The 25681-nt window shown below is 41.3% G+C and overlaps 2 protein-coding genes across 6 annotated transcripts in view; one reads left to right on the top strand and one right to left on the bottom strand.

Moving 5' to 3' along the window:
• Positions 1-25681, top strand: part of LOC116649458 (RNA/RNP complex-1-interacting phosphatase-like) — a 154062-nt gene that overhangs the window by 42424 nt on the left and 85957 nt on the right. For 2 of the 4 annotated variants that reach the window (XR_004302683.1, XM_032432244.1), the window contains exons 8-9: positions 900-1001; positions 23566-23665. Coding sequence is in view for 3 of the 4 variants with exons in the window: in XM_032432244.1 (XP_032288135.1) it covers positions 900-1001; positions 23566-23665 (202 nt within the window). In the remaining variant the exon portion in view is untranslated. Of the gene's footprint in view, positions 1-899; positions 1002-3367; positions 4346-7387; positions 7871-23565; positions 23666-25681 lie in introns of those variants that run through there. The other 2 variants (XM_032432243.1, XM_032432242.1) reach the window with 2 other exon arrangements.
• ENTPD1 (ectonucleoside triphosphate diphosphohydrolase 1) overlaps positions 12520-25681 on the bottom strand; it is a 95364-nt gene continuing 82202 nt past the window's right edge. The window contains exons 8-10 of one of the 2 annotated variants that reach the window (XM_032432245.1): positions 22312-22428; positions 17726-17863; positions 12520-15625 (exon numbers count right to left, since the gene is read on the bottom strand). In XM_032432245.1, coding sequence (XP_032288136.1) covers positions 15419-15625; positions 17726-17863; positions 22312-22428 — 462 coding nt within the window. In that variant the 3' untranslated portion in view covers positions 12520-15418. The other variant, XM_032432246.1, reaches the window with a different exon arrangement.

Below are 25681 nucleotides of genomic sequence, written 5' to 3'. Positions count from 1 at the left end.
GAATAAGACAAGACTCTTTCCCTTTCCTCATGAAGCTTCTAAGTCTCTGTGCAGTCTCACAAGGCCATATGTGAGGGAATTTTGCACTGCTATTTTCTCTACTTGGAATGCTCTATCTTTGCATGCTGACTTCTTTGTTCAAATGTCACCACCTCAGAGAGTCAGCTTTTCCTCTCTTATTTAATATTGTCCCTCTCTCCCAGTCACTGTCTATTATACTACCTTGGAGTTCCTACAAAGCACTTATTACTATCAGAAATGATATCATTTATGTACTTGTTTATGGTCTACTCCTCCTTTGAGAGCAGGGACTTGCCTGATTTGATCATTACCATACGTCTAAGTGTTTGAACGGTGCCTGGCACATTTTGGGCACCTCACAAATATTTGCTGAATGGAAGAGTCAATGATTGGCTGCATGGTACTGGAGAAAGGCATTAACAAATAAGGTAATTTCAGATAGTGGAAGTGTGGGTAATCAGAGGAGGTGTACGGAAGGGGAGAGTTAGGGAAGTCTGATGTCTAGTACTTTAGTACCCCTGACCTTATTCCCGCACCCCCTTTATCTCTCCCATTAACCCTTCCTCACAGTGCGTATGCCTGAAGCCCTTAATTTTTATGATCTCTTGGCCGCAGGAGATACTGTTTACATCCTCAAAGTTGAAAATCCTAACATCCTAAAATTTTGCTTGACTGATGACCTCTAACCTCATCGTTCTTAAGCTTTATTCTTTTCACTAAGGCAAAATGGCAGAATATCCACAGATTTTTCCAAGATGCAAATGGTGTGCAGATACGCCTTTTTTCTTCCTTATTTTGTGCTTAACTTATGTGTCAAAAAGCATATGACCTTGTTTCTGATAGAATTTAAAATTTTTTTATTGATATTTTTCCTCTAGTAATCTTGGAATGGATGTCTGGGATTCTGATGAAGATGTAAATCCCCCATCTAATTCTTTGGAAGAATCTGGAGATTGGTCCCCAAATGAAGACTTTCATGGGTAAAAGCAACATGATTGTAGATGAATATTTTATGAAAGTTCAGATACATATTAATAGTGGTACAGTAGGGGGAAAAATCCACAGGACTGGCAATCAGGAAGTCTGCATTCAAATCTTGATTCTGCCACTTATAAATTATAGGCAATATAGAGCCAGTGACATAACCTTTTCAGGCCAGTGTTGTTTAATTTATAACATAAAACATTGGACAAGATCAGTTAGCTCTTCTTAAGTTGTATTCTAAGGAGATAGGTAACTAGTATTTTATGAAGTATTATTAGTTTTACAGGAATAAAAAGTGTTAAGTCAAATAAATTTTGGAAATGCAAGCTGATGTCACCATGAACACTAGCTTATTAAAAGCCCTTAGGGGCACCTGGGTGGCTCAGTCGTTAAGCGTCTGCCTTCGGCTCAGGTCATGATCCCAGGGTCCTGGGATTGAGCCCCGCATCGGGCTCCCTGCTCTGATGGAAGCCTGCTTCTCCCTCTCCCACTCCCCCTGCTTGTGTTCCCTCTCTTGCTTTCTCTCTGTCAAATAAATAAACAAAATCTTTAAAATAAAATAAAATAAAAGCCCTTAGAATTCCTGAAGTAAAGAAATTTATTAAATTTTGTTGAACCCAACATTTCCCTAACTTATTCAAGCACAAAACTGTTTTTTCCCCCTGACAGAACAAGCATTAACATGATATGGGAAACTAATATTCTCCAAGCTATTTGGCAAATATTGAACTAGGTAATCTCTGTGATCCCTTCAAAGTTTAAAATGCTATGATTCTAAGTAATAATTTGTATTTATTCTACCAATATATCAGAAAGTAGATTAAGGTTATCAAATGGTACTAGAATTTCTTCTATAACTTACATATCTACATATATATCTGTGTGTGTGTATCTTTATAAACTGATAGGAGAGAATTTAACAATTATCTTAAAGTCTTTTTTTCTCTTTAAAAAAAATTAGACTTCTCTGCTGTTAGCATTTTTCTCTATAAACTAATCACAGGATACACAATACTATTTTAAATCAAGAGGAATAATTGGTACTTGTATTTTTAACCTGAAATATTATGTAGCAATAAATTGAAATGATCTACTGTGAACTGATTTAATACAAGCTAGACTAGACAATATTCTCCTGTTCTCCTACTTTTCCTTCTAGCTTCAAATCTCACCCCAAAAAAAACATGAAGCATTTTGCCACCTGAGTGGTACTGCTTTTTCTCTCCGCCCCCACCCGCCAAGAAGGAGTCCTTACTTGAGCAGGGCCAGGCCCCGTGTTAGTCGTTAGCTAACATCACAGGATGTGCATGAACCACATGAGGGGTTGTACGGAGCTCTTCCACTTACCAGGGCAGTTCCCGTCTGCTCTGAAACAGGCTCTTCCTGCACATAATGTCTGCACCCCCATTCCAAGGAAGCATTTGTTTATCTTCAATGAATAAAATCCTTGTGAAAGTCTCTCAGAATTTGGTGCCAGAAATTTTGTTTTCAGACATTGAGAGGTTTCATTGTTTATTTTTGTTTAGGTTATGTTTTGTTTTTATGAAACTTTCCTTTTCTTGTTGCTAGGAAACAAAGTTCTAGCTTTGTAGTCAATTATAGTATCTCATCCTGGGTTTTTAAATAGTTATTTCTATTCTAAATGCTGTCTGTTCCTCTTTTCAACTCTTTCAAATTGGTGTGTTTTTTATGTTATAGAAGTTTGGCAGTTCCTTATGAAACTAAAAATGGATTTAGCATACAACCCAGCATTTGCACTCTTGAGCATTTATCCCAGAGAACTGAAAACTTGTTCACACAGAAATAACATGAATGCTCATAGCAGCTTTATTTATAAAAGTAAAAAACTGGAAGTAGCCAAAATATATTATTTATACCAAACTATTTTATATTATAAACTCCATTAATAGTTTTTAGGAGTAATTACGTAAAAATCAATATATGTTTTTTACTTTTTCTGACATGAAGTCAGTACAATAATCCAGCATGTCATCAGCCATATTTATAAGATTACTTGTTTAACCCTTCAGACAGATTATGATAAAAGTGATCTGATTATGACATTCCTCTAGATGAAAAGGTGCTGTGAAATGAGTTGTGCTCTAGTTTTTAGGGGAAAAAATTACTCTTTAACACCAACACACTTTTGTTTGGAAATTTACAAGTTAATAGTTGCAGGAGAGAGTTTGGGGCTCATAAGCACAAACAAAGGAGAAAAATGAAAATGTGGCACAATTCAGTTCAGGGGACATCACAACAATTTATGTCCTGTTGAACTGAACAAAGGGAGATTTTGCTAATGGCACAGCATTTATCCTTTATTGTTCAAATACTTAGGATTTATAGCATATTTTCCCCCCAGCAGGACTGGGAAAAGGTCAAGGCTTCTTAATGACCAGCACCCTCGAAATGATGTACAAATAAAGGATTATGATTATGTCAACAATGGACCTGCCCAGAAGCATGGGGATTTTTATAAACACCAGTGTAGTGACAGCATGCCAGAAGAGAGACACCTGAGAAATTGGGATTTGGGTAACAAACGACCAGGACCAAGATGTTCATTCTTTGCTAATCACCAGTGTTATGATGTCTTCCAAGAGGAAACAGATTTCAATAACAAGATACATGGAACAAGACCAAGACCATTTCATGATCACCAGCCTCACAGTGACTGCCATGAACCAGATGCTGGAGATGATTTTGATTTTGTTAGCAAAGTTGGTGGACAAAGGGGACATTCCATTCAGAAATACCAGGCCTATAGTAACTGTTGGGAACCATTTCCAACGAAAGATTCTGGTTTTATTAACAGAAGCTGGGGACAAAAACGACGACCTTTCTATAACCACCGTGAGTACCCACTTCATGGTGATTTTCAGGACCAGTTACTTGTACAAAGTTCTCATTTTCTCAACAGAGGTGGTGGTTTTCAAAGGCAAAAACCTTCCCACCAGGACTATTTTCATGATGAAATGAATTTGGAAGATTTAGAATATACTGATGAAGTATCAGCGCACACACGAGGATCTCTACGTGATCATTCCAACAATGATTTCTCAGAGAAAATGTCATTGAAAAAATATGTTAATAGAGGTCGTGGACAAAGACTACCACCTTTTCCAAAGTTTCAAAAACAAAGGCAGTCAAGTAATTTTGATTTCAACAGTGGAACAGGACCATGGCAAATATCTTCCTGTAATCACCCACCTCATGATCCACAAGAACAGATTCTATTGGAAGACTTGGATTTTGAACAGGAAACATCCTTGCAAAGGCCACGATCTTTTCGGGACTCCCCACTTCCTGATAACATAAATCCTGATTGGCATTTAGATAAGTGAGTCATTTTATTTTGCACAGTAAGGAACAGTACTTGACTCCAACAAAACACTCAGACTTCTTTCAAATTAGGTATTTGTATAAAAGTGGTATAAATTATCACCCAAAGCTAAAATTCAGATTTATTCTTTTATAGATTCAATTTATAATCAAAGTTTATTTCTGATGCTGTGAATTATAAATTTACCTTTATTTCCCAAGATTGCAGTAAATATACAAATTAGATTTAAATGGTTTAACCCTTCACTGTAAGCTAGTAGTAAAAAAACAAACAGATTTTTCACAGAAATACCATGACTTTTAGATAAGGATTTTTAAACATGGGTTTAAACTGTGTGGGTTCATTTATATGTGGATGTTTTACAGTATAATACTGTAAATATATTTTCTCTTATGATTTTGAATAACGTTTTCTTTTCTCTAGCTTATCGTAAGAACACAGTATATAACACATATAGCATAGGACCACATGTTAATCAACTGTTTATGCTACCAGTAAGGCTTCTGGTAAACAGCAGGCTGTTAGTAGTTAAGTTTTGGGGAAGTCAAAAGTTACACGTGCATTTTCGACTACACAGGGATCAGCGCCCCTAACCTCCAGATTGTTCAAGGGTCAACTGTATTCCTTTTAGATGTGCTACAAATTATTTTTTCTTTAATTTTAATTCCATTATGGTTAACATGCAGTGTTAAATTTGTTTCAGGTGTACAATAAAGTGATTCAGCGATTCTGTATATTACTCAGTATATTACCCTCACCACTGTGAGGCTGGTGATCATGAAATGGTCTCGGTCTTATTCCATGTATCTTGTTATTGAAATCTGTTTCCTCTTGTAATATACTGAGTAATATACAGGAATAATATATATTACCCTTAACCTGCTCATCAGGTTTAAGTTTAGTACTTTTAATCCCCATCACCGATTTCACCTGTCCCCTACCCACCTCCCCTCTGGTAACCATCAGTTTGTTCTCTGTTTTTTGGTTTGTCTTTGTTTGCTACAAATTATTTTTTCATATACACGCACCAGTAGTCCTCTCTCTGCCACGCAATAATCGTCTCTTGGTGCCGTTAGATGGGAGCGTCATCGGAAGAGCAGGGAGCACAGTGACCCTGAAGCGCAAGGCAGGAAGGAGAGAGGGGAAGCCTGACATCCGAAAGGGAAAGAACAAGATAAGAAAGCAGAGAAAAAGGGTTAGAAATAAAAAGCCAAGCCAGGAAAAGAGAGCAGTGTGCTGGGATGGAGAATAAGGCTATAGAAAAGGGGAAAGGTTTGAGAAAGGAGATGAAGACTAGAAAGTTATTATGTGCCTCCCCTTTCAATTCAGAATGTTTCCTCCAATTGTACAACATTATTCTACACGTACTTGGAGAGATGTGAATTTCCACCTGTGGGCTATTGGCTATCCTGGTTTTCTTCAGAAACTTTTCTTTTTTTCTCTCCTGCCTTCCTCACTTTCCTCACATCACAGGGCCTGAGGAAATACTGATTTAGCCGCGAAACCATCCTTTTCAATCCTATCCCTGATTGCTACCAGTGACATGTAAACACGTTAGAAAACACGCATTTCATGAATCCACATGTATGCAGGGTTTATATACCACCTCTGCACATCCTGGCCACTGCCTCTGGAAATGACTGTCACTGTCTCCCTTGTGGTTTGGGGGTTGCAAAACCAGTTAATCAGTTCATCTGCACCTGGGTTACCAGTGGCTACCAGCTAAGCTAGAAATTTGTTTCATTTCCTTTATAATAATTTTGCTCTATTCCATGATTATCAGTCTACACCTAACCCCAGCCCACTGTCTTCCATTGGACAAGATAAAAGACAAGATTGGTCAATAGAAATCTCTCACTCCCCTTAGGACAGCTTCTCTAATACTGATGACAGGTTAGGAGGATTATAGTATTCAAAAGAGGGCATTTAAAAGAAAAGGCCTTTGTTAGGCTTACTTTTTCTCCCATCTTGTCACTTAGTACCAAATTTGGGGTCAGGATTATAAGCATCCTATGTGAAAGAATATAAGTTTCAGTATAAAAGGATATTCCATACTGATTTATGTTAAACTACTCAACAGAAATCAGATTGGAGTTTTTGTTTTAAATTACGTAGTTTTTCTTAATTTACTAACTTCTTCAGCTGTTAACAGGATTAAAATGGCTCAAAGGTATTCTGATCAAATGGAGAGACCTAAAGGGAAAATTGAGATAGACCAAAAGAGACCTTGATTTGAGGGGAAGAAGGGGCAGATGACAGCCAAGACAAGATTCCACCTGTCCTCTTCCTTTCCACTTACCCACTACTGACAGGCCCAAGTATAACACAGCATATTAGCAACTTGGAGAAGAAGGGACTGTAGTAGGAAAAAAATAAGAGTTCTTTACAAACACTATCAAATATTTACATTAAAAATCTGCTGGAATTATCCCACAAATGTATATTTTAGTAGAGGTTAACTGAAAGATTTTAGGTTTAAACATATATGAAAAGCAAAACTTAACAATTTAAAACAGGTGAGTCATTAGCCTTCAGGTTCTCGGTGTCAAAGAAATATTCTAAAAGAGACTATAAGTTACATAACCCACTGATTTGCTGCTACACCAAAATGATTCTGCTAATCTCTCTTAACTTCATAATATAAAAAGGAACAGGCAGATATAGCTGCTGTGGTCCTAATTCTCTGCAGGGTGAAGAGGGGCCTACCTCCTTTCATGTGAGGTGCATTCTTTCATGCATTTAAGGACCGGAGCCCTCTGTTTACTTTTACCATGTTGCATCATGCAGGGATTCTGCCCCCCTTCACCATTTGACTGTTGGTAAAAGGGTACACTCACTTCTTTTAGCACAGTGACCCCCATAAAGTTTGAATCCTGTTCTGTGATTATAATTAACACTGTTTCTCAACACTGGCAAAGTGATGACAAGAGTTGGATGAAGTTCTATAATGGGCACATGGATGTGTATTATCCTACTGTTGTTTATGTTTGAAAACTCTAATAATAAAAAATTAAAAATAACTTTCTGTTACATTATTAGACTGGTGTATCCAGAAGATGATGGAAGAATACATTCTTCACATGGATTTAACTGCAGGAGACAGAGCAGACTGACAACACATTCTTCACAGGAACTTCCATCTCCATGTGTATTCCAAGAACATAATCCAATTGACTATTGTAGAGGCAGATATCCAAGAGATATGGAACAGCACAAGAGGTCATATTTTTAAGCTGCTGCTTATAATTATAGTATGCCTGTCAATTGCAGAGCTGGAGAGCATTATGACTTACCATTAGAAAAAACTGCAAATGGTACTGAGTAGTTCACTTTAAAAACTGCCCACTGCTTATCTATATTTGCCCCCTTTGCATTATTACTGGGCCAAAAATCATTTCATAGTAAGTTGTATGTCAAAAGGCAACCTATGTTATTACAAAATTAGCCATTTACATCTTTCAATTTTTTGTAAGAGTATTTATAAATATAAGGAAACTATAATGTGGAATATATATAATTACTGCTTTTTCAGAACTGAAAATTTGATTTATTGAAGCTCTATTTTTAGTTATATATGCTAATGAATTGCATTTCTGGTTGCAAACTTTATAAAAAATAAATAATTCCCTTATGATTTTTTTATTCCTTTTACAAGTAGTTTTTGTGTGCGTATAGCAAGAGATTATAGCTTTCACCTACTTGGTTAAGCTACAAAATCATAGAGTTCAAAAACCCATCAGAACTAAATTTTTAAGTCAATAACTCTTTTATCCCTGGTAATGACAGGAGAAGGAAAAATCCATCATAGACGGAATAAGAAAGCACCTGAACTTTATAGAATTTTTTAAAGTTTCCATGTAGGCTTGCATTATGGGTCACCTACCAGCTCTTTCCCATGGGTTTCTACCAAAAGCACAATACCCTGGCAGAAGAGCTGGGAGAAATCCCTCTGAGGCCCACCAGATTGTCACTGAGTGCTAGGCAGTGACTCCCTAAAGGCAGACAGAAATCTCCTGAGGCACAGAAAACTGACAAAAAAAGAAACCCTTGAGGAATGTTGTGTAAGAGAAAGAGGAAGCTTTGTAAATTGCCCTCGAGTTGGCCCCTGGAACAGGCTGCCAAATGACGTATGGCAGTCAGGCGGAAGATGACCACTTACCTGAGAGCTGGTAGAAGGAACTCCATGGGATGCTAAGTAGTCTAGGCCTTTGATACTCAAAGTGTGCCTGGACAGCAGCACTGGCATTACCAGGCCGCCTGTTGGAAATGGAGAACCTCAGCCTCACCCCACACCTACTGAATCATTTTTTATTAATTAAAATTAATTTCTGTTTCAACAAGATTCCTAGGTGAGTTACATACACATTAAATTTTGATAAGCATGACCCATTTTTTTTTTAAAGATTTTACTTATTTGAGAGAGAGAGAGATAGCGAAAGCAGGAACAAATGCAGGGGAAGTGGGAGTGGGAGAAGCAGGCTCCCCGCTGAGCAGGGAGCCCAATGCAGGGCTCGATCCCAGGACCCTGAGATCATGATCTGAGCCGAAGGCAGATGCTTAACCCACTGAGCCACCCGTGTGCTCTGATAAGCATGACCGTTTAAGGTATATTCTTATCCTTAAAATTCTACTTAAATAATATGTGTGATCAAGTGCTGTGTGGTGAACTATACAGAAATTAATGCATGGTCCAAGAAGGAAACATTCAATGTAGGTAATGCAAGGAGGTATCATTGAGGAACCAGGATTTGAGCTGGTCCTGAAGAGCTGGAGGAAGATACAGGTCATGTCAAGAGATAATGAAATGAGTATACCAAAGTAGAAATAGTGGTAGGGACCAGCCTTCCTGCAGTGGAGAGGGAGATTAACTAGGACTATTACCTTAGTTCCTGCTAAAATACCCCATGAGGCCAACTTTTCAGAAAGAAATAAGTCACTTATCTTTCTCTGAGGAGCTTAAGCCAGACACGGAATAGAAGGGTCTGAGATCTAATGCAGGCCCAGGCCAAGGGCTGCAATAGCACATGACTTGGAGATGTGAACCAAGGCTTCACTACAGGCATTTGAGCTGAGGTAGAGTGGGGCAGAGGTGTTCTAAGTGGAGCAAATAACCTGAACAGTGTTGGGTGAAGAAGCAGTCTGCCCTGTCTGGAGTGTAGGTAACATCAGAGGGGTGGAGTGGGATGAAGCCTGGAGAGAGCTTACAGGCATGGCTCAAAAAGCTTAAATTCTTGGAGAGTTTGACCTTATTTTGTAGGCAATGGAAAGCGACTGGCAATTTTAGTTAGGGGGCAATGTGATAAAGCCTGCATTTTTTTTTTTTAAGATTTTATTTATTTATTTGAGACAGAGCAGAGGGAGAGGGACAAGCAGACTCTGCACTGAGCATGGAGCCTGATGCAGGGCTCCGTCTCACAACCCTGAGATCATGACCTGAGCCGAAATTAAGAATCGGACGTTTAACGGACTGGGAGCCACCCAGGTGCCCTAAAGCCTGTTTTTTATAAAGCTTATTCTGGCATTAATAGATTGGAGACACAACCACCATTCCTGGTGTCAGGTCTTTACTGGGGTGATAATGGTAAGATTGGAAAGGGGAATCAAAATGAAAACTGTTGCAAAGGCATAATACACAGGTGCTGTTGATGAAGTGGATGAAGTCCTGGTTACTTGACACCGTGGTGGCATTAAGGCGGGGCAGGTTTAGGAGGAAAAATAGAGTTTGGTTTAGGTCATTCTAAATACACACTGTTCCCCAGCTAGCTCCCAGGGTTGCCTCCCCTTTCTTCTTAGAACTTCATTGTAAGGAGCGATGCTGTTTCTTAGGAGACCGTATCTCATTTGTCATTGACTGATCCATGTTCTCTGGTGAGCTTTGCTATTCACTATACATTCAATAGGGATATAAAAACAAAAAGTCAACTCAGGTGTTGATGAGGGTGATGCCATCGCTGTATCATCAATTTAAATTTAGACATTTATTTAAAATAGATAAATGCAAAAGGTATAGCAATGCTTCTATCACATGTACAGTCTTAAATGCTACTTTTCTAGAGAAGGTTCATGGAGATACTCCTTTCCCCATTATTAAAAAATCCATTCTCCCTGTGATAAAACCAAATGTACTCAGTTGTATTAGATTCATGTACAAATAAAAACTTGGGTAGTTAACTACACATTGTCCTAAACACACAAAATAATTTAAACAGATCTATGTTCTCTCAGGAAATCCAGAATAGAGAGGCTTTCTTAGAATATGAGGCTAATTTGTGAGCTGCTACATCATCCAGATGAAGGCTGTGGAAAGAAATGCAGACTGATGACATCTTGGAAGTAATGACATTTTTAAAAAAGAATACTCCTTGGCAAGATACGTGGACTGTAATTGATAGAAAACACCCTTTATGTTTTAGTTAATGAGACACTGTGGTAGGTTCAATCACTGTGCCCATTGTTTCACTCCTCTTCTGTATTAGAATGAGTCATCCCTGTCCTTTGCCATATGACCTAGCCATTCCTTCCAGTGTTTCTCCAACTTGCTAATTGTTGGGCTTGGTCATATGACTTATTTTGGTCAGTAGAATGTAGATGAGAGTGACAGGGGCCTGTCCTGGCCAAGGCTGTAAGACGCATCCTGTTCTGTCTTCCTCTCTGGTGTCCTTGCCATTCATTTTTTGTTAGAGATGCAAGATACAGGAGCAGGCCTGAACTAGACCTACCACCTGAAGGAGCACTACCCAGCTGACGCAGATCCATGAACATGAAAATCAAAGTTGATTGTGGTAAGCCACTGAAACTCTAAGGTTGTTATAATAAATTTAAAAGATAAAACTCACACAAACTGAAAAGAAATATGGTTAGTGAGCACAACTAACCATAAGCAACTGTCCTATTCTAACAAGATAGGAACTATTAGAATCTGAATCAGAGAGGGACCAGACCAATCTGGGTGAAATTCAGCTCATCTTTCAAACTGACAATAAATGAGAATATATTTTAATAGTAATTTTAATATAACAATATGGTAATCTTTGTGAGCTATTAAGAAACTAATATTTATTTTAATATTCAAATTTACAATTTGATTATAGAATATAATCATCAAAATTATCTTGTATCATCTTTGAATCCAGATTGCATTTTCCAAAGGTCTTTCATCAGGCGTCTTGACCTGAATAACAGGCATCTCTGCCTTCACAAAAAAGGCAACAAAACCTGAGGAATAAAGTGAAATTTTGAGCTGAGATCTTAAAGAAGAATAATGTCTAAGAATATTTTAACTTCATATATAATAAATAATAGCAAGATGTTACAGTATCTATAGCTGTTTTTTTTTAATTTCCCCTCAATAGAAAGACAAAATATTGCCTGTGTCTTTTTAGCTTTGAATGTGTTTTTAGACACGTGCTGTCCAGTGTAGTAGTGACTAGTCATACATGGCTCTCCATCACTGGCAATGTAGCTAGTCCTGATTAAGATGTGCTGTAACTGCAATATATGCAACAGCTTTCAAAACTTAATATGAAAAACAAATATTAATAGTTTTTATGTAAACTACATGTTGAAATGATAATGCCTTGGATATAGTCACTTTTTTTTTTAAGATATTATTTATTTATTTATTTATTTGACAGAGAGATAGAGAGCACAAGTAGGCAGAGCGGCAGGCAGAGGGAAAGGGAGAAGCAGACTCTCTGCTGACCAGGGAGCTGATGCGGGGCTCGATCCCAGGACCCCGGGATCATGACCTGAGCTGAAGGCAGACACTTAACTGACTGAGCCACCCAGGCGCCCCGGATATAGTCACTTTCTTAAACTCTTCTTAGTTCTCTGGTTTGACTGCACCTTCTTTTACTTGTTGACTGATACAACATTAGAATGAAATATACTTTTTTAAAAGATTTTATTTATTTGAAAGAGAGAGTGAGTGAGAGAGAGAGAGTGAGCACGAGTGGGGTGGGGTGGGGCAGAGGGAGAGGGAGAAGCAGACTCCCTCCTGATCCGAGGACCCTGAGATCATGACCTGAGCCAAAGGCAGCCGCTTAACTGACTGAGCCACCCAGGCGCCCCAGAATAAAGTATACTTTTAAAAACTTTTATTTATATTACATTTTATATTTCTTATTAATTTAAGAATTGGGTAAGGTGAAAATTGTCTCTCTCTCTCTCTCTCTCTCTCTCTTTCACACACACACACACACACACACAGCCTACTTAAGTAACTTCATTCTTTTGTCTACAGAAGTAACCATTTCTGATGTTTTCCCCTTATGGGTTCATAGAAAAAAGTTTCCCACCTTCTAAAGGAATGGTGGAACCAAGTTTAGGTGAATGGCCAGGAAGGAATGGTGATCATTTATAACCAGTGGCCAATTCAATATTAAAATCAGTTGACAGTGACCCATTTTATTTGGCCCTTCTCATCTAGAATGGCTCAAAGCAGATTCCTGAATCTGACACAAAACCATGTTTCCCTCCAAAGGAAATGAGATTAGGTTGTGCCAGGTGGTCATCTCCATGAGTTGAGACTTAAAACAAGTGGAATTTGACTCCCAAATACCTTAATGGATTTTTTTTTTTTTTTGGACCCAGGCTGCAAGACAAAAATGGAATAAGAATTCAGTTTATTGAAGGAAACTGGTGAATTCTAATTCTAACTTCCTGAGGGGCAGTGTTTAGAAAAGACAAAACAATAAACTTGGGGCAAAAGACATGAATTTGCATATCTACTCGATCATCTACTAGTTTGTGTGACCCTCATTCATAAAATGGAAATAGTACTTACACCCTCATGGGGTTTTATTAGAATCAGAATAGAGAATGTGCATGACAGTGCTTTGTACATGTAGACATAAGGAAGAAAGGAGCTGCTGTTGGCTCTATTTTTTGACCTTTTATTTTCATTTTTATTTGATGCAGAATTGCTGTGCAGGGAGCAAGCACTATAAATAAGAAACCAGGAATGTGGGGAAATCCTTGATTAGCATCCTACGCCATGGTTACCACAGTATGTGAACAGAAGATCAGTGTTGCCATGACAGCCTTTGTGGACTTAAAGCAATATTAAATCACTGGGTCCATCAGGGAACAGGTCATCTGTCTACTTCCCTCTCTCCCATGCCCATCAGCCCTGTACTCATACAGAGTTCAGTGTGTGCTTAGAAGTTACAAGGAGACAGTCTAGTATATTTGGGAAAGAAAATAATGGTTAAGTGCATTGCAGGCTTTTAGGTCAGCCACTTGGGCAAGTGACTTAACCTCTCTGAGCCTCAGTTTCTGGTTCTATGAAGTGGGAAGGGTCGTAGCTCCCTTCAGACTGTTGTAAGGATTTAAATGAGAAAATGAATGTAATGCACTTGAGCACAGAGCATGGGACACTACAAAACGCTCAATAAATACTAAGTGTAACAATATAACCACTAGCACTAGTAGAAAGAGTTTAAACATGTTCAAATTTGGCTTCCGGTTCCTAATCCAAGTACAACAAGTTCAACTGTGAGTAGCAGAAAAGGAAAACTTCCTGCCCACAGCTTTATTAGCTTGTATTCACCTGGATGTTGTAAAAAAATGACTTGGTTATTCAAGAGTGTTAGGACATTTGGCTTCCAGTTTGTGGGAAAGCTTTTCCTTCCTCACCCCAGTCCCACCCTACATCAATCAGCTCAGCAGTCAGTCCTCAGATCCAGAGATGGGGAGCTTGGGACAACTTCAGACTGACACATCACCACTCCACCTGCTCACAGCAGTCATTAAAGGAAGAAAGTATAGGGTCTCTTCATGTTTCTGTGACAAGGTCCATAGCTGCTGCTTCTCCCACCAAATAGTTCATGGAATAAGTAAATAGAGCCCACACTTGTGTGACAGGGGTGGCAAGCACACTTTCAGATCTGGTTCCTGGCACACTTTGATGAGCAAACACCATGACAGTGGAAAGGCATGTTGCAGCTCTCCCACTACATTAAACCCTGGGACAAAAAGATATGGCATGGCTTTAAAACTCAATGGGCATCTTTGTGGTACAACTGATGAGCATATTTGGCTGTTAACTGAAAGTTTGGTGGTTTGAACCCACCCAGGGATGGTCTTGTCTCCAGCTAATTTCTTGGTGGGGAAAATATTCCGGAATTAGACAGTGGTGATGGTTGCACAACACTGCGAATATGCGAAAGGCGGCTGAACTGTACACATTAAAATGGTGGACTTTATGTTATATATGTATGACTACAATAAAAATAAAACCCCAATAGATGCATTGAAGGATGCATTTTCCAAACTCTTCATTGTAATTGTATTTTTCTTCCTGACATGTATACCTACCATGTAGTATGCCCTGATAGCTGAATGCCTATATGTTACATCAGCTTTTAAAGAAATCTCTGGTCTGGGGTGGGGGCGGGGGGGTCCCACTCCATAGCATTTTGGCATCACTGAGGAATATATAACTAATCCACATCCCTGTTTTGGATTGGATTGAGTATTGTATTAACGATACAAGCACATAAATTCCCTTGCAAGACTCTTTGGCCCTAGCACATATTTGTCTAGTCTAGAAAATTCTCCTGTGCAAACAGCAGGATGGGAATGAGATGTGTGTCTGCCCTCTCCAAAGGCATTGTATGGCATTCTTAATAAATGGGCAAAGGGAGAAAGAAAGGGTCTGTATAAGTACAACTGAACCAGTTCCTGAGATCTTCTTTTAGCCGGCACAACTTGCCAGTGCAGGACTCAGGACTCTTGAGTTCTTCGGGACAAAGTCATGATTGTTTTTTTATAAAGCAGAGATCATGAAAGGTAACAGGTCTTTAAGACCTACACAAGCACAGAGTACAAAAGAGAAAAGGGGAGTTGGGAAGGACTCACAAAAGAGACGATGTCTTCCGGGTAGTCCTTGAGGCAGAAGGTGGTGAATACCTTCCATGGAAAGGCTTCAGCAAAAGCCAAGGAAGCTTCATGCTGGTCAAGACTGGCCTTGGTGAGCAAGGAAGGATGATCTTGTACACCACTGTGGAGGAAAGTGCTCCCTGGGCAAGTTTTTTTCTCACTCTAGCCAGCAGATTTCAGCTGCTCCTGCTATACCATGTCTTTCCAGAAATATGAAGGCTTGTGAAAGATAAACAAACCAACAATGGCCACTGCAACCAGGATCAGGGAGAAGAGGACCATGAGGAAGACATAGGTGGAGTGGGAGAGAGGTGTGGGCAACGGCTGCTCAGCTGGGATCATGTTGGTCAGGTTCAGCATGTAGCCCAGAGTCCACCCGACATTGCTGCTCTGGATCTGCAAACAGTGGGGAGAGGCTGTTGTTTCTGGTTTGAAGATGAAATGAGCTTTCATGCAATCGCATCCATAACACTGAGCAACAGGAGGTGGAGAGCACCACGTTCAGTTCTCTAACTGCATTACTTTTACATTCTAAGCTGGGAATATGGTTGTGGGGAAGATGGAGCCCGAGCAAGTGATGAAGGAGAGTTTGGAGTCTCGCTGCTCTATTCCCGAAATTCAGAGGAATTTGGTGAATAACTGCCCAAGTCTCCTGCCTCTGCCTAGAAGAACTTACTTCAAACGGCCTTTGGAGATTTGCATTCCTCTTTGGTTGTTAGAGTGAATGTGGAGGGAAAAGTGTAGAAGGCAGGGTGGTGACAGAAAGCAGGCAAAGGATAAGAGAATAATGATTGTCCCTGGTCTCTTACGTCTACGTCAGGCCCAGGAATCTCATCCTTATGTAACCAGGACGTCTTTATGATTCAATGAGGGAAGACTGGGAAATAATCCCAGCAAGTCAGTGTTACTTTATGGAAGTTGGATGACTGTACTCATGTTTGAGAAAGGATTCTTCCTAAATAATAAGACATGCTCTGGCCCTGCCATCTTCCTAGGAGTATTTTCCAGTCACCTCCAAACATATTAGAATGTAGATAGTCTGTGAATAATAAATAATTTTGAAAGTGTTTTTATTACATGAGTTGTGCATGGTCATGGTAGAAAAATTAGGACATACAGATAATCCTAAAAAAGAAAATAAAAACCAGCTGTATTTCGCCACTCAGACAGAAGTCACTGCTATTATCTTTTTGTGACACATCCTTCCAGTCTTCTCTGTGCATGTTATATGTAGAATTATTCACTTAACAATACCTTTCTAAACATCATCTCATGTCTCAAAGGATAATCACTGCATGAACTGCCTTCTATGTTTATTTTTACTCACTTTATCCAATTATTTATAAATCCTAGAAATGAAGTAATTGGATAAAATGACATTCATATTCTAAGGCTTTTAGCACATATTGCCAAAACAGTCTTCCCAAAGGTTGTGCCAATTTACATTCCAACCAGTTTCCGTGTGGAAATGCTCCTCTCCCCTAAACCCTTACCAGTACCGGGAATTAATAATTTGTGAAAGGTCCACTTCCCTTTATAGGGGGCAGGAACCTTATCTGACGTCTTGTATCAAGGAAAGCTCCAGAGTTAGAGGAGTTACCACCTATGGTTTAGAAATACTAGATCATTCACTGAAGTCCAAAGAATATAAATCACTCACAAATTTGACATAGACATATCCTTCAGAGAAAAAAAATTGTGATGAAAGGAAGACTAAGGATTAAATCAAGGAAAAGATTAGTATTTGGATTAGCAAGGTCAATATCAACAAGAGTGTAATGAAAATAGTATCCTTTAGCCTGCTACAGCCCTCTGCCTCAATATTTTGCTTTGCTTGAAGTCACCATATTTAATAAAGGGAGTTAATTGTTTTTGCCATTAGTGGGTATGGGTTTAAAAGGCAGAGAAGCACTGCTCTGGATACTTTTCAAGCAGGAGTTGCTCATCAATGTAAATGTTTCTCTACGCCTGGATGCCTGCAGGTGGCGCTATGGCAAAGCACCGCAGTGAGGTTGCTTGTGTAAGGCTCCAGCTAAACCTGACTTCTAAGCAAAGACCCCCCACTCACAGTCACTCATCTCCTTCTTTATGCTAAGCTTTCAGATTAGTGAACCTTGAAGCTACAACCAACAAGGCCGTCAGCCCTTATGAGAAGCCATAATAATCAGTTCCGGATCATGGAAGAGGCCTTTGGGATGGATGTTGAAGTCAGCGAACAGAATCATTGAGGCTACTGAAATACGGTTACGTTTAATATCTCGCTGTTCGTTTCATAAGGAACTAGTCACTGTTACATGAGCAGAAAGGCGAGGCTGAGAAGGCAGGTAGCTCTCCTTTGACAGGATATCCTCAACATAGGAAGGCTTGACACACAATGTCCGCTTGGGTTAGAGGTGAAATGGTAGAACAGGACATCAGGCTGACTCCTACCTCTTTCAAGCCCAAAGCTGCCTCCGTCACCCAATCTCCCCACAACCCAACAAGTACCCAAATTACCTTGCCCATGAAATGAATATTCTTCCAGGACTCAGCTGTGAAATGATAGCCACTCAGAAGGAGAGATAGGATGTAGGCTCCGGAAAAGCAGTATTCACTCAGGTACTTCTCCTTCACGTCACCAAAATAGGTCTTCAGCTGGAAGGGAAGGGAAGGAAATCTCACACGTGTACAACAGTCACCTCCTCACGGCCTTCTTCGCCATTAGAGCTGATCAAGACGAGAAGGCCCAGCTCACCCAGGCGCGAGCGCGGGCTTCTCCAGAGAGCCCTGGCGGTGGGGCTGCACTCCTTCAGTGGGGGCAGGGCTATAGTTTAGGGTCTGTTAAGGAAACTTTTCCTCCACTGGGTTCTGTGGGACCTTAACAAGTGCTCCAGGAAAACAGTGGTTTCCGTGACCTAGTAGGTTCCGAAACACGGACTTGCAGGATACCGCTTCACCCCTTCTGAAACTGCCGTTCACGTTAGCATTTTAAAAACTGAAAAATCTTGCATGAAAGAAATCCATCAGTCTGTTTAAAAGATTTTCTATGTTCTCTTTTTAAGATTTTATTTATTTGTCAGAGAGAGAGAGCACGTGTGCACAAGTAGGCAGAGCGGCAGGCAGAGGGAGAGGGAGAAGCGGGCTCCCTGCTCTGCAGGGAGCCCGACGTGGGGCTTGATCCCAGGACCCTGGGATCATGACCCGAGCTGAAGGCAGACGCTTAACGACTGAGCCACCCAGGCGCCCCTGACTTTTGTATGTTCTTTACCAGAGTCTGAGTTCAGAGCCTCTGAAGGAACTAGTGCATCTGACGCATGTTAAGGAAAGAGTGTCATAAAAAGCCTTGCCACTCCTGGGGCGCCTGGGTGGCTCAGAAGGTTAAACATCTGCCTTCAGCTCACGTCATGACCCCAGGGTCCTGGGATGGAGCCCCACATCAGGCTCCCTGCTCAGCGGGGAGTCTGCTTCTCCCTCTCCCTCTGCCCCTACCCCAACTCATGCTCTTTCTGTCTCAAATAAATAAATAAAATCTTAAAAAAAAAAAAAAAAAAAGCCTTGCATTCGGTTTAGCACTTGGACTAGCAGCGTCGGGGTCTCCCAGGAGCTTGTTAGTCCTCGCTCAATGCAGAATGTGCTGTTTAATGCGATCCCCAGGTGATCACATGCACAGTAAAGGTTGAGAAACTCTACAACACAGTTTAGGATGCATTTTGCTCAGGACTGCTAACAGTGCCAACATCTCACCTTCTGCCCTCAGCCCTTACCTGACCTCTTTTTTTGCTTATGAGTCATGCAAAGGGGTCTTCTTGAGTCCTTCATGTGTTTGCTCATCCTACTCCCAAACGAAGGCTGCCTGTTGACCCTTACCTCTCCTCCTGTTGTAAATATATGCCCAGATGCCCACAGCTTGCTCTGTTCCTCTCTGACCCTCAGTAAGAGAACAACAGGCCAGAACACCTCTAGCTCAGCCCAGAGTTGTCTGCTGCCCTATTCCTCAGCCCTTGAAATAGGCATTCCCTCCTGGGCACCCTGGGCAGAGAAAGAACTAACATTTGTTAAGCATATATCAAGGGCTAAGAATCAGGCCAGACGTCTTATATGTAGGACCTCCTGGCTACATGCCCACCCACCACCACCACCCCACTTTTGCCCAGATTTCTCTCTCTTCTCAAGAAACACCCCATCTCACTTGGTTTTTGCCAGCCCCCAATCTCTGGAAGGCTAAGTCCACACCTAGCCTGCCTTGGCCTGCTCTGATGGAGTTCTCTGAATGACCCAACCTGGAACTTGTCTTTTTCTCACAGTCCTAGAAACTACTCTTTGATCAACTCCTCTGCATGGGACATTCTCCCAAGACCTTGGTGTAACATCAGTGCTTATCCAGATCCTACCCCCTTCTTACAGTAACTGCACTCTTTTTTTCCTTCATGGAAAGACTTCTCCTATTTAATGTAGTCTCAGCAGGCCCATCAAACAAAAAACCGCTATGAAAGTCCAAGAATCCACTCAGGCCAGACTTGAAACTGCTGCAACCCACAGGTCCTTAAAAGCTGGCCTATCCCTTGGGGGAATGCCATTTTGGTCTAATTTTCCTGAATTCTATACAGTCCTACCCCCTCCTCCTCCTGGAAAGGTGTACATTGCCAAGCAGTCTGATCTGCTGAGGATTAATTATGATAATAGCCAAAAAATATGGAAGCCAAAGGCATCTACCTGGTTCATCAGTCCAGATCTGATTGTCTTAATGCTGTGTGGACTCAACACTATGTTCTCTCCATATGGGGGATGGTTTGCCTTTCTCTCTCATACTCCTCTCTCTGTGTCTCTCTCCTCTCTCCCTTCTATTCCTAGGGCAGTGGGACAGTACCAGCTTCTCTCCTCCTCGCCCATTGCCCCTTACCACTCCCCCATATGAAGGGGCATGGCAAGTCTTCAAGAACGGGATGCATTTCCCTAGAAAGGGTAAAAGTCCATGAGGTTGAATGTCAGGACCCATAATGTATAGAGAAACCCTAGTTAGTAGTATACACAGAATCTTACAGCATTGTAGGCTGACCAGAGATCTTGAGCGAACATATCTTCTGAGTGGAGAAGTGATTATTCCAGTTGTCAAAATTAGAGGGTTACCAACCCTCTAATAAACCTATTAGAAGACAAGCATGAAATGTCCCTTTCACTTGCTTTCTTAACCTCTCCTCCTCAGGGATCCAAGGACTGGGGGCACCCGCAAGGATTTGAAAGACATCAGTAGGTGTAGTTTGCATTTTATTTCTCCTGCCAAAGCAGGGACAGGCAGCGCGATATAATATGTATAAAGCTTCTAGCTCACTTTTCAGCACATAATATATGCCTAAAAATTGTCAGTTCTCTCTTGGCCAAAGATGTCTAGAAAGGACCTTCCCAAACTCCAGTCACACAGGAGTAGCAGGAAAAGAGTTGCCCTGTAAGAGCGTACTTGAAACCTATGCATTCCATATGGACGGATAATGCAGTTGGGGAAAATGAACCCTGGGTCATAACACCCACCTCAACATCAAGGCTCTGGGTGAGGGTCTAGGTCTCACCCTGCACCTCCCCCCACCCCCTGCCAAAGATTTCAGAATTTCTCCCCGGTGCAGGCCCTAATGAGTCTACTTCCAGGACCCGTACAGGTCTGCATATAGGCATTGCCAACCTAATGTAACCTGATGAAATTAAAACAAAACAAAACAAAAAAACAGACGAGGGTTAGGGAAAAAAATGTGATAGAGCTTTCACTCTGAACAAGAAGTAATTTTTTTCCCGGGGCACCTGGGTGGCTCAGTGAGTGAAGTGTCTGACTCTTGATTTCAGCTCAGGCCTTAATCTCAGGGTCATGGGTTTGGGCCCTGCATTGGGCTCCACGCTGGGCGTGAAGCTTACTTAAAAAAAAAGAAAGAATTTTTTCCAAAAAGCAGCTTAAATCTACCTCCTTCACAGGCATACACTGGGGTTGTTTCAAGTTGCCTCGGCTCCAAGATGCTCACCTTCCTCCATAGATCACTACCAGCTGCAAAAAGCCTCCCCCGAGTGTTTTGCAAACTGTCAAGTGCTGCGGCATTTCGAGGGGCTCTTTTGGAAAGCCCTGAATCTTCTTCCTTCCTGTTCTAACGCAGACAAAATACAGAGGGAGAAGTCCATGCCTCTGGCTCTTGCACAACCTTCCTTCCTCTGTCAGCGCCAAGGAGACCGCATCCATTTCTAGTTAATTACACCTCCTCAGAATGAAAGTACCACTCACGTGGGCAACGCTGTCGACTTAAAACAGCTGCCGTTGGGAGCCACCCCTAGCTGATCTGTTTTGATTAGGGTAGACCCCATACCTCGCTCCTCCCTGGAAACTTCCATCAGGTAGTACTAGATCTTGAATGACTCAGTGCCTCAGACAAGAAACAGTTGTGCTTCAAATTTATGAACAAGTAGGAGGTACCTGGGACCTAGGCGGGGAGAAAGGGTCTTACCACGATGGTGTTTATAGCAGACTCTGAACTGCCGGTCTTCCTTGCTAATAAAACTCTGATTGGGGGCTTGGGGAGAGGAATGTGCGACAATGTACCCAGCCCCAGAGAGTAGCTCAGGCTGGATCTAAGGCTCTAACCAGTCCTAAAATCCCGCAGCCTGCTTTCCCAGCCAGTCCCGGCCAATGAGACGTAAGAGAAAGACTGCTACGGAGCTTCTGGGGTAGCTTATGCTTTCTTGTTAAATGGAACAGATGTATCTGGCTCTACCCTTCTTCTGACCTGGAACATAAGTGATCTCTGAAGCCACATCTTGTGTCCGTGAAGAAAACAGGCCTAACGACAGAATTGAAGAAGGAATGGCTGAGACAGAGTCAAGCTGCTAACCTCCCACGAGCAGCCGCGGGCTGCCAGGCTCGGTGTCAGGTGAGGAAAGTAAGACCGTGTTGGCTTCGGCCGGTGTATGCCCACTTACCAAGAAAGGCCCGTGCGCTCACTCCGGACCGAGTACACCCTCTGGGCTCCTCTACCCTGTTTGCTGGATCTCAGTCCGGGTCGCAGGACTTGGCGAGCGGACTCCCGTCCTCCGTGCCGCCAAGGGCACAGCTGCTCTTTCTCATCACTTACCTCCTCCCAAGGCTGAGAGCAGAACTTTTCCATAGTCTCCGTCATCTCTTCCTGCGAGGGGGTTTCCTCTGATGTAAAGTTTAAAAATTCCATCACATAGTAATAAGCCGAAAATGCCTGCAAGAGAAAATGCAGTTTTGCACTGTGTCCAACACAGAGGGACACTGACTCACTGTCCAGAAGGCTGAACTCCTGGTGAAGGTGCCTGGACATCCCTGTTGAGTGAATTAATGAACCAAGTAATATTCCAGACCCAAAAGTTGTTTCTTTCCTGGAAGACGTGTCACTTTGTTGCTGTTGCTTTACCGCTGACCTGCATTTCTGAGCCACCTGGTCACTAACTGTCTCTATAATTTTAATGGAAGAGTCAGGGAGGAAAAAAAAATGAGGGGGGAGAAAAAAGAGAGAGGTTAAAAAAAATCCCATCTTTAAAAAACTGTGTATTATATATGAGCTTTTAATAAACAAAAACTGGGAACTTCTATACAAAGATATTAAGAGTTATCTCTGAATGGCAATTGTAAGGCGTTTTCCTTTTTAGTTCTGCTTTTTTGGCCTATTTCTAGAATGTCCATGCACTGCTTTCTTTAAATAGTCAATCTTTATTTAACAAATATTTATTGAAATCTATCATGAACTAAGAACAACTGAAATGTTTTTTTAAAATCATTATTATGACCATACCTGAGAACTATGGAAAAGGGTACAAATGAGTAAAAAGGAAAATATTCAATTAAATTTCACAGGATAGGTGCTTGGAAGCGTTTTCTACAATACTGAGTTCCATGTCTTCACTTCCCACTCCTTTTCTAACCCTTCAGTTGAACTTTCGTGCCCTTCCTCCACTAACCTACCCACTTAGAAACAATGTGGATCAGATTACTCCTCCACTTAAAAGCTTCAATGACTCCTAATTATACGTAGAGTAAGTCCAAACTCTACCAGGTCTCTCAAAGCCAGGCATGCTCCAACCCTTCCCACCTTGCCAATCCCACCTCCTACCCCCCCACCTGCACACGCCACCCCCCAGGCCTTGGGTCACTGCCAAGGTTTGCTTCCCCAGCGGGGCACTCCTGCTCTCCCAGCTGTTGCAATTCCCTTCACGTTGACTCAGAGAGGTGCTCTAATCATCGCCCTGGACTAGGATGCTGTCTTATTCCCTTTCACGGGACCCTGCTGCTTTCTTCCCTGTGGTTGCCACAGTCTAATTCGCTTTTGTTTGTGTTTCCGGTCTTCCGTCTGCCTGCCTTCTAGAATGCCAGCTCCACAATGGCAGGGACCACCGCTGCCTTGTTCTCGGCTGAATCTGCTGCACCGGCATGGCACTTGGCACACTGGGGAGCGCTACAGATGTGTAAGTGGCAGAAAACCGCTCTCTCTCGAATTCCTAGAGCGCGGCCTCGAATGTAAGAGACGCTGGGTGGATCTCTGTTGACTGAGAAACTGGATAGCTCCAGAGACTGGATAGCTCCAGTATGCATAGCTAATGCCCAGAAATGTTCCCCCCTATTAATTAAAACCACGCAGAGCATTTTCCTCTAGTGAACTGACCGTGGGCCAGGAGGGAGAGGAGGACTTTTAGGGTGTACTTTTAATTTTGTTGACGTTGTTGTGTAAGAGCTTTTAACAGGCGATCTACCTTCTTAACAAATTTTTTAATGTACCATTCAGTATTGTTAACTATAAGGACAATGTTGTACAGCAGATCTCTAGAACTGAATCATCTTGAATAACTGAAACTTTACACCTGTTAATTAGCAACTCCCCATTCCTCCTTTCCTTGGCCACCATTCTATTCACTGAACACATGGGGTGTCTTTGCATTTGTCTTTAATTTCTTTCATCGCTGTTTTGTAGTTTTCAGTGTACAGGTCTTTCTCGTCCTTAGTTAAGGTTATTAGTAAGTATTTTATTCCTTTTGAGGTTATTGTAAATGAGATTGTTCTCCTAGTTTCCTTTTCAGATAGTTCATTGTTAATGTATAGAAATGCAACTGATTTTTGGATGCTGATTTTGTACCCTGCAACTTTACTAAATTCATTTATTAGTTCTAACAGCTTTCTTCTTTTTCTTTTTTTTTTAATTGAAGTACAGCTGACACACAACTTTACATCAGTTGCATGTGTACAACAGTGATTCAGTGCGTCTGTACATTACGTTAGGCCCACCGCACGTTAGCTCCCATCCATCACCGTACAACACTATCACCATACCATTGACTGTATTCCCTATGCTGTGCCATAACTAGAAGCCTCTATCTCCCATTCTCCTTCACCCATTTTGGTGAAGGCAACCACCAAGTTTATTCTCTGTATTTATGAGCCTAACAGGTTTCTTTTGCTGTGTGTGTAGACTTCAGGGTTTTCGTTATGTACAAGTCTTGTCATCTGTAAACAGAGATCATTATACCTCTTTCTTTCTGTTGTGGATGCCTTTTATTTCTCCTTGCCTAATTGCTCTGGTGAGTCCTTCCAGTACTATGCTGAATAGAAGTGGTGAGAGTGGGCGTCCCTGCCTGAGTCTTGATCTCAGAGGAAAAGCTTACAGTTCTCACCACTGAGTATGATGGTAGCTGTGTGGTTTTTACATATGGCTTTTATTGTGTTGATGCAACTTCTTTCTGTTTCTACTTTGTTGAAACTTATTATCATAAATGAGTGTTCAATTTTATCAAATGCTTTTTCTGCATCTATTGAGATGTGTGGTTTTCGTCCTTCCTGTTAATATGGTGTATCACACTAATTGATTTTGTATGTGGAGCCATCATTGCATCCCAGGGATAAATTCCACTTAGTCATGGTATATTATCCTTTTAATGGACTGTTGAATTCAGCTTGCCAGTCTTTTGTTTATTTTGGTTGTTCCAAAGTGTGTTCTTTCATTTCCACATACTTGTGAATTTTCCAGTCTCCTTCCGCTATTGATTTCTAGTTTCATTCTACTGTGGTTAGAAAAGATACCTGATGGGGCACCTGGGTGGCTCAGTCGTTAAGCGTCTGCCTTCGGCTCAGGTCATGATCCCAGGGTCCTGGGATCAAGCCCCGCATCGGCTCCCAGCTCCACGGGAAGCCTGCTTCTCCCTCTCCCACTCCCCCTGCTTGTGTTCCCTCTCTAGCTGTCTCTCTCTGTCAAAAAAATAAATAAAATCTTTAAAAAAAAAAAAAAGAAAAGAAAAGATACCTGGTATAATTTGTCGTCTTAAATTTGTTGAGACTTGTTTTATGACCTAAGATGTAATCTGTCTTAGAGAATATTCCATGTGCACTTGAGAAGAGTATATATTCTGCTGCTCTTGGGTGGAATGTTCTATATTTGTCTGTTAGATCTATTTGGTCTACAGTGTGGTTCGAATCTGTGATTGTTCTATCCA

The sequence above is a fragment of the Phoca vitulina genome, unplaced genomic scaffold, assembly GCF_004348235.1.
Source record: "Phoca vitulina isolate PV1807 unplaced genomic scaffold, GSC_HSeal_1.0 scaffold48, whole genome shotgun sequence".
NCBI lineage: Eukaryota > Metazoa > Chordata > Mammalia > Carnivora > Phocidae > Phoca > Phoca vitulina.
Note: the sequence above shows the minus strand (reverse complement) of the source record. Positions and strands in the feature narration are given on the sequence as shown.